The sequence below is a fragment of the Cajanus cajan genome, chromosome 3, assembly GCF_000230855.2.
Source record: "Cajanus cajan strain Asha chromosome 3, NIPB_CcT2T_4, whole genome shotgun sequence".
Classification (NCBI taxonomy): domain Eukaryota; kingdom Viridiplantae; phylum Streptophyta; class Magnoliopsida; order Fabales; family Fabaceae; genus Cajanus; species Cajanus cajan.
In genome coordinates, this window is record NC_138519.1 from 27,195,892 (window position 1) to 27,205,536 (window position 9,645).

The 9,645-nt window shown below is 31.7% G+C and overlaps 1 protein-coding gene and 1 long non-coding RNA gene across 2 annotated transcripts; one reads left to right on the plus strand and one right to left on the minus strand.

Annotated features, from left to right (window-relative positions):
- Positions 1 to 1,916: 1,916 nt before the first annotated feature.
- Positions 1,917 to 5,404, minus strand: LOC145955700 (uncharacterized). Its single transcript, XR_014432360.1, has 2 exons — positions 3,719 to 5,404; positions 1,917 to 2,103 (listed from the first exon to the last, which is right to left on the minus strand). It is a non-coding gene; the product is annotated as an uncharacterized LOC145955700 (long non-coding RNA).
- An 831-nt stretch (positions 5,405 to 6,235) lies between these two features.
- Positions 6,236 to 8,932, plus strand: LOC109816665 (Rhodanese/Cell cycle control phosphatase superfamily protein). Its single transcript, XM_020381744.3, has 2 exons — positions 6,236 to 7,187; positions 8,475 to 8,932. Exons 1-2 carry the CDS (start codon positions 6,730 to 6,732, stop codon positions 8,665 to 8,667), a joined length of 651 nt encoding a protein of 216 aa, XP_020237333.2. The 5' UTR covers positions 6,236 to 6,729; the 3' UTR covers positions 8,668 to 8,932.
- The last annotated feature ends 713 nt before the right edge of the window (positions 8,933 to 9,645 follow it).

The following is a 9,645-nucleotide window of genomic DNA, read 5'->3' on the forward strand; positions in this document are numbered from 1 at the left end:
TTGTTATAATTGGAAATTTTGGGGTTGCATGCATAGATTCTTACCTAAGTTGAGAGGTTTTGGAGGTTGGGTGGTGTTCATGGTTGTTAGAGATGTTCTTGAAGCTGAAAATTCTGAGTTCCAAGATTGAACATGAGTTTTCACGTTGAGCATGAGAATTGAGAAGTGTCTATGGAAGACTGAGGCTGAGCGTGAGTTTCACACTTAGCGTGAAGGGAAAATATGCCTCTAGGTGACTAAGGCTAAGCGTGAGATTTCACACTCAATGTGGGGGCTTGATCAAAAATTTTCTTTTCTAATTGAGTTGGTTGTTTACTTAATGGATGAATTGAGTGATAAACACTTGTTAATGGGGTTCTCTTATGACTAAATATTGATGAATATGTTGTATGTAGAGTGATGATAATAAGTATTGATATGTTATATTTGTATAGTTGAAATGGTGATGAACATTGATGTGTTTTATATGATTGGTATGTTATAAATTGTATGGTTGAAGTGTTGAATAAACATTGATATGTTATTATTGAATGAATTGTTGAGCATTAGTATGTTATTATTGAATGAATTGTTGAACATTAGTATGCTATTATTGAATGAATTGTTTAGCATCAATGTGCAATTATCGAATGAATTATTGAGCATTGTTATGTTATTATTGAATGAATTATTGAGCATTGATATACTATACATGGATGAATTGTTGAACATTGATATGTTATTCTTAGTTAAGGTGTTAAGTATTGGTATGTTATACATGATTGTGTAATTTGATTTCTATATGCATTGACTTGGGATAATGTGTATAGAAGATGTATGTTAAGGTGTTGGTGCTAAGAATGTTGCATGTATTAAAACATGTTGATTGACTTAGGACTAAAAGAGAAGGTGTTGTTCAAAAAGTTAAAGATCCCTGTAGGGAATACTGTTTTGGCACTTTTAGAGGCTAATTATTGAAAATCTTTATTGAGTAGGTGTGAAACTCTTGGAATATATTTTATTTAGTTTTTTCTAGGTCCTTAGTCAATATGGAGTAAGGTATAAAGTTGAGGATTATCACCCTTAACTGGTTACTGGAAAGGTTGTGTAGTTCTTTGCACATATATAGTGGACTAACTCTCTATGTGATTTGGTAATGTATTTTAAAGTCGTGGTATACTTATACCGAAAATTGTTGTTGATCTAACAAGCCCAAAAAGATCATCTATGTTGATTGATTTGGTAGGATCAAGTTACTTAGACTACTCACTTATGTTGTAAGAGATCTTCTAGTTAAAATGTGTGATGATGTATATAGTTATTGTGTTGTGCATATTTTGTGTTGTTTAAATTGTGTTGTTTAAATTGTGTTGATCTATAACGAAAATTGGTTGATGTGTGGAGTTATAAGATGTTGATGTGTGTTGTTTAAGTTGTCATTTAGATTACTATATACTAAGTTGATAGTATTGAATATTTTATTAAAAGGAGTTGATGTTGATTTTGTTGAGAGATTATATGTTGACCATGTTGAAAGAGTTGTGAGATGTATGTGATAAATGTGAAGAAATGATGATATACTTGTTATCCTCCCCTATGTCGTATATATGTTGATATCTTTGAACTTCAGTTTGTCTTTGCATGTTTTTATGTGATTGAATTGTGATGATCATATGTGGTATGCGAACAAGTCAGAGATAGGTACGATATGCTATTGAAGTGGAGGCTATCAGATTGGTGGAGTGTCACTTATGTTTTAATACTACTACCATGTAGTACATTGTATAGATAGTTGTTTGATTGACAACTTAGGTTGTATAACTTACTTTTACTGAATTACTATACTTATTGTAACGACCCACCCTAGGCCGTCACATCAAAACCAACTAAAATAAAATGATATATAATATAGAAAATAGAGCAAAAGCCAGCTACGCTAGAGTGTAAAAATTTGTCTTCATAATATCAAACATAATTATATCAGAGTCAGTCTTAGTAAAATTATACAGTAATCCCATAATAACATCATATAAGACACCCTAGGTGCTGGTCAAGCTCTAAACCTAGCTACTTCTCAAAGCAGCTACCAAAGACTTCTTGCTATCCCAAAGCCTCACACCTGATCTGCTCCCCCACAAAGTGAGATCATCACAGTCCAAACCACATGGAAACATAAGGGTTAGCACGTATAAAAACCAACCATAGTACAATAAAATGAAATATCATTAAACTAGATATTTATCAACAATACATATCCATACCAAGGAAATGAACATTAAAATAGTTATTTCCATGCCAAATATAAACCAATCCAGAATCTAAGGTATACACATCCATACCAATGTATACATATTTAATAAAGAATCCATAACCAATGTATACAATCCATACCATATGTATACATATTCCACATCCAAAAACAAAGTCACACCACTGTATAATCCATAATGTAACCAACACATCCAAACCAAATGTTGGCCTCAACACCATCCAAACCAAGTGTTGATACGGTGAAACATGTCAGCAACCCATGTCCCACGCCTAACCTCTCATGGAAAATATACAGTTGGATTTACGTCGTCACGTAACCCTGGTGGAGCCACCTCATCCATCGGTATGACTCGGCCCAGACCCATACCGGTAGCAAATAGAATACTTAGAGGAGTACTTCAGAATCCACCAAACATCTGAAGTGGTTTTATTATATAATCTTTGGAAAGGTTCCATATTGGAATCCTCACCATGGGACTCCCATATTCCATATTTTCCCAAAGATTATACCCTGATCTCACTAAGTAATCTTCCAATCCATACCATAACCTTACTCCTCTAAGTTCTATTAGCTTTCCAAACCACATGCATATAGCATATTCCATAATTACATGCAATATTTTCCATAACCATGCCAAATTACTCAATATAACAAAATAATTAAATAAACACTCAAAACAACTATCAATTTAACCAAATTACCCTTTTGTGAAATGACAATCTTCATATAAAATAGCATATTAAGAGTTATACTCCTCCAATCATGCTCATACTTATCTCATATGAAAGATAAGAAGATTTCCTACAACTCTTATGAAGACATCAAGTCCTAATTTCATCATTTACTTTGTTAAAAATTCTAAAAACCGCAACAGCTATAACCAATGCTGACAACTTGACCCCTGTTCACTAAAACAGTCATATCTGGAGTTCTAGACCTCCTTTTTGGGTGATTCCAACGCCATTGGAAAGCTAAGATCCAAGGCTACAACTTTCATTTAGATTACAAAGTCCAATTCGGAAAACAAAAAGGCGCTCAGCGCCTCCAAAGCGCTCAGCGCTTTACCTCCAGAAACTCTCCTCTAGCTCTCAGCCTCAAAAGCGCTCAGCGCCTTAAAACGGCTCAGCCGTTTGGCTCCAGAAACCCTCCCCTGTCACGAGAACCCTCAATGGCTCAGCCGTTCAAAACGGCTCAGCCGTTTGTGACAGAATTCCTCCATTTTTGAACAAAATCTGCAAACAGGGGATTCCCAACACATACAAACCATCCCAAAATGCTACCATAAGTGATAAAAATAAGTATAAATCATTAATCCACGAAAATCATAAGAAATCATGAAGAAATCATGAAGACCCTAACCAAAACCCTTTCCCCTCAATCCAACCTCAATCATGCATGAAACATGGAATCAATGTGATATTTCAAACCCATACATACCAGATTAAGTCTTATAAGTACTACCCTTACCTCAGAAACTTCAGAAATGCAAGATTTGGACAAACCCCCAAATTCCCAATTCAAACTTCAATCTCAATTTTCAAGGCTTTAGAGGCCAAATCTCCTGAAACTCCAGTTGTGAAGATTGATCCTGGCTTGATAAGCTTCCCAAATATGTCCTCAGCTTCCCTCCGGACCAGAGCCTTTCTCTCTCTACTTTCTCTCTCTAAAAACTGTCTCTGTCTGACAAATGAAATCCTCCGGTCCTAAGTCCCTATATATAGCCATTTTTCAAAATTTCCAAGTTTCACCCTTAGCACCTATTCACCTCAAATATCCTATTCCTTGAAGTATTTCAACTCCCTAAGCTCTGAAACAACCTCAAATTCACTCAGAAAGACCAGATTTATCTTATGTTCCTATCCTTCGATCTCCTACCCATCTTATTCCTTTCCATGCAATACTCACAACTCACCACCATATGAAATGCAACATGTGTCAACACACAAACAAATATCACTTTCAGATATAGATGCTTGGAATAATGAGTTGCATGCCATAATACTTCACTTAACCAAGATGAGGAGGAAGGTGATCAGTCTTCTTCCCTCTTAATACTGGTTCAGTATAATGGTGTACAATGCATCATTCACCAAATTCATGCACACACATGCCTATACAAACTATCAAAACATCAACCTCTCATCTCATACTATAAAATCACTATCATGCTTAAATAACTAATCAAAATCACATTAACATACAACATGCATAGAAGTAAGTACATTCCAAATCCACATAAATAACATATACATACATACATATATACTAAATAACTTAGTATTTTCCATGGTGTTACACTTATATTGAATATAATTGTATAATCATTTTACTTTATATACATGCTATATAATACTCATTCATGCATCAGTATGCGAGTAGTCCTAAGTCACTATTTGTTTATTTTATTATTGTTGTGTGTTGATGAGTTGTTAAGTGTAGGAAACATAGCGGGCTATTAAATTATATGAAATTATATTTTATGAATTTATTTTTCTTAAAATTATATGATATTTTTAAAATTATAATTATTATTCAAATATTTTCATTAATAATATACTTTAAATTTTACATATTTAAATTAAAATATTTAGAATTACATTTAGGATATTAAATACAAATTTATAATTTATATGCAATTATATATAATATATACTAGTAGGGCCGAGCAACTTTGTACTTTTATATTTTATTTAAAAAATAAAAAATAAAAAAAATCGAGATTAAGTATTAAAAGTAGTGAAGTAATAAAAATAGTAGATTAGGTAATTGTTAAAAAAATGGTAGTTGCTAAAATATTATTAATTTTTAATTTTTTTTTAATAAAAGAAGTATAAAATGGTCTATCAAATGTAGAGACCAAAGATAGTTATTAACATATTACAAGACCAAAATCAAATAATAGAAAGGTATAATGGTCTATCAAAATTTATTCATTTTCCACGACCAAAAATATTTTACAAGGATCAAAAGTAATATTTACAAATTTTAGAAGGATGAAAATCAAATTTTTTACAAAAATCAAAATCAAAATTTATTCATTTTACAAGAATTATAAACATATTTAAAGTTAATATTATTACTAAACACCAAGTTAATTCAGGAGTGGAAGTTGAAGTAGAATGCACTGAGTTTTAATATATATATATATATATATATATTAACAACTTATCAATTTAAAGAAATTATGATATATTTATAAATTCCTTCTGTGCCATTTTTATAAACATATTATTCACATATAATATTCATAGTCGATAACTTTTTGATTATTTTTATTAGAATCTCTCTTTTTAATAATATTTTTTTATTTACAAAACATAAATTCAAAATTTTATTTAAAAAGACCGGAATAACACTTAGACGGCTTCAACTTGTTGATATTGAGTTACTTGTACCAAATTTCAAAACAATAAGCAGAAAATATTTATAAAATTTTAGAATTAAAGTAAAGCTTAGCCATGATTCTTTTTCTTTAAATAAAACTCCACTCATTTCAATAAATAGATCAATGCAACTTCATTAGTAAACAATAAGATAATGCTGCATAGTAGCAATATGCACTGCCACAGCAATCGTCATAGGTCTTACACCCAAAGTTTAAAAACCAGGATATTAAATGAACTTCTAACACTGAGAATTTCTTACATACTTGGTAAATTTTCAAAATTGGATCATGATACTACTAAAGTTTCATGTTTCACTAACATGTCCCAAAAAATGCACAAAAAAAGTTTTCAGGAAGGGGTTTTAATATACATAGGTACGATTGCCGGTGTAAATAAATTTTATATTATTATCTAACCCCATATAATCATGTAAGACAAGTTATTATTTTTTATATTAATCATTTTAAAAATTAAATCAATGATAATTTTAATTAATTAATAGTTTAAAATGTTTTACAATATCAATGTCCAGAAATTAAACTAAAAAAAACTTCATTATTTTTAAATTTTTTTAAAAATAAGCCTGCTCTCTAATCTGTTGATTGTTTTGAATCAACTGGTATGTTAATAATTTTACTTTCTGTTGTTTTAAACCATTCAAGTGTATTAATGTGACTGGGTTGAATTTATTCTTAACAAATATCCGAAATTTTGCAATTTAATTTTATATTTACAGAATTTCTTACAAAACTCAATGCCAAGTTAAGATATTTTTGGTGCGAAACTTAGAAGTTTCCTACATTACAAGTCACAAGAACATAAATTAAATGTCTGATAAAGCATTTTTAGCAGCAGAATAAAAACCCTTTTCTTATCTTATCCTTTTGAGATAGCACTAGCATGCAATGTCTTTGACTCTTGGTAGATACACATACGAAGTAGGAAACAAACAAAAAAGAAACCTCAAAGAACCAATGGCTATGATCCTTAACAGATTTTAATTTCATCATCCGAAACCAGTCACTCAGATCCTTCACAACAACACATGTCAGTACTCAACAAAAGATAGAGAGACACAACACAAGAAGGAACATGTCAACCCAATTGAACCATGTCTTGAGAGTTTCAATTTTAAAGCACAAGACAACCCAATCAGAGACTCATTTGAGAGCCCCAAGATTTAAAGTGATCAATGCAACGTCCTCACCAAGAAGTGCAAGGCAGCTTATAGAGTCCGACACAGTGAGGCCCATAAGGCCCAACGATGCTTCCGCAGTTATGGACTCTGAGGGCTTTGTTCTCCTTGATGTTAGGCCAAGTTGGGAGAGGGATAAGGCACGTGTGAGGGGGTCCCTGCACGTGCCGATCTTTGTGGAGGACGAGGATAACACTCCTGTGACTCTGCTTAAGAAGTGGGTGCATTTTGGGTACATTGGCTTGTGGACTGGCCAGTACCTCACTACTGTGAATTCTGAGTTTCTTAGTCAGGTGGAAAATGCAATTCCTGGTAAGGATGCCAAGGTTCTTGTGGCGTGTGGAGAAGGGCTAAGGTGAGTTTTAAGGAATTTTTTTTTGTTTTTTCATAGTATTGTTATTTAGTTATTATCAAATTGTTAAAATAATCATTGACTAACAGAAGTCATGTCTCACGAATTCAGATTAATCTTTAATCGTTAATTTTAAATTACTACATGAATTATGTCTATGTATAAATTTTTTTTTGTTATTGAGAATAAAGTCAGACAATCTTTTTAAATAAAATTTCAGATTTGAATTTTGTACTTAGAAAATGTAGTTGTGAGAGCAAATTCTACTAAATGTAACTAATTAGATTGATTTGTATTTCACAGAATCTATAAATATTTAGTAAAAAAATGATTATAAATAAAAAAGAGCAAATTACGGTTACATGTAGGTTTTATTCAGATTACATGTATCCTTCTCTTTTAACATTTGTAGCAACTTATTCAGGGATTCATGGTATAATGTGCACGTATAATACGTAATGTATTTCAAAAGGTTAAGGTTGGAGGAAAATAAAGAAGAAAAAGTATCAAGGAAAATTTGACAGAACCTCATAGGATAGGACATGGGTGTAGTATACTCAATTATATATAGCTTAGAATTTTGTTTGGAAATTAAAAAAAAAATGGTTCCTTGCTCACTTGATTGAAATGAAGTTGTTCCGGTTCTTGGTGAGAAAATTTGGTAATTTTAATAGTAACTGATATGATTCAATTGCCAGACATGTCCCAAACTAGAAGTATGGTATTATAATGCGGAGTTTATAAGACTTTGGACTCTCCATCTACAACAATTAGCTTTTGTGGTGTCACTGGTGTGGTTCTCCCAATGTTCTTATTAGTTAATATGAGAACCTTCCATGTCTCGTAGCTGCAAACGAGCAACACCAGTAGTGGTACTAACATTGCAGTGTTAGTTCAAAATTAGTCAAAGGGACTAGTGCACAAGAACGAGGTGGGATGTTAGGATCCAATTGTACCACATTAAAAGTATGAGATTCTAGTATGAAATTTATAAGACTTTATGTTTTCCACTACAACAATTAGTGTTTTGAGGTGTGGTTCTCTCATGGTTCTAATCGGTAACCAATGATCATCTTAGTTTTATCAAGTCACTTAATGAAAGTAGATCCAATTAACTTTCTTCAGAAAGAATCTATTTATCTTTTCTTGTCTGTTATGCATATGTAACATTAAGATTTACAAGCTTCTAAAATTGTCACACCTAATTTTATAGTTAATAAACTCTTTAACACTAATCATCCAAGAAAAGCAAGTTGATTCTAAAATTGTTGGTTTTGGTGAGTGATTCAGGTCCATGACAGCAGCTTCAAAACTGTATAATGGAGGTTACAAAAATCTGGGATGGTTGGCTGGAGGCTTTAATCGTTCAAAGGACAATGATTTTCCAGCAGTAGAAGGAAAAGAGAAGCTGCAACATGCTACAGTTGGAGGAGTGTCTTACTTGTTCCTTCAGTTGCTCATTTTTCTGCAGGCTGTGGATTAAGGCTAAGCTATTAGCAGTTATTTTCACAGCTTATTCATGTTCATGGTTGTTGACTTGTTGCAAGAACATTTTGTTCAACTTCCATCTAAATTAAGACTGAAATTTTGTAGATATTATTCATGCCAGGTTCCCATATTTCACAGATCATGCACTTACAGAAGTAGTTTGTCATTTATCACTGATTCACTATCAATGTTAGATATCTATTTTTAATATCATATATTTGTAGTGTGAATATTCCAGTTCATTTTATGAGCTTCCTAATCTTTGTTTACTAAAGTGGTTCATTTTGGTTTATTTTTCATTTTCAAAATACTGGCACAATAACCCTTAGTCCCTTGTATATTATTAGGCACCAACTTCAAGAGAGTGAAAGGCCACAAAGGTGATTATTTGCTACTCTGCCTCATTAAATGGTTTCTTACATATTTCCCTGTTGAGAGAGAAATTCTACGGACAACTTTTGGTGAATTAGTGGATGACCTTCTATTGTTGATTTCCATAGCCGAATGAGTTTCATTTTCTTTGCCAGTAGTATGTAACTGTTTTTATTTTATTTATTTATTTATCTTTTATAAGGAGGTATAACTTCTTTCTATCAAGTCACTTCCTATAAATAAGAATAAGAGTTAATCACTTATACACTGTCAGTGTAAAGTTTTTTTACACTAACAACCAATTATATTTCTTAATTGTGTCATATCACTATTAAAAATAAATGTGTTTACAGTGACATGACACAATTAAGAAAATATAATTAGTTGCTAGTGTAAAAAAACTTTACATTAACAGTGTACAGATGATTAACTCTAAGAATAATGTGTTATCTCTAGTTGTGATTGCATATTCAAAGTAATAATTGAAATTCGATCATGACTTTTGACTTTTAAATTTTTATTTATTTATTATTTATTTATGTTTTCATTTGTAAAATCTTATTTGAGACAATTAAATGTTACTTTAAGAAAGAATGAGATT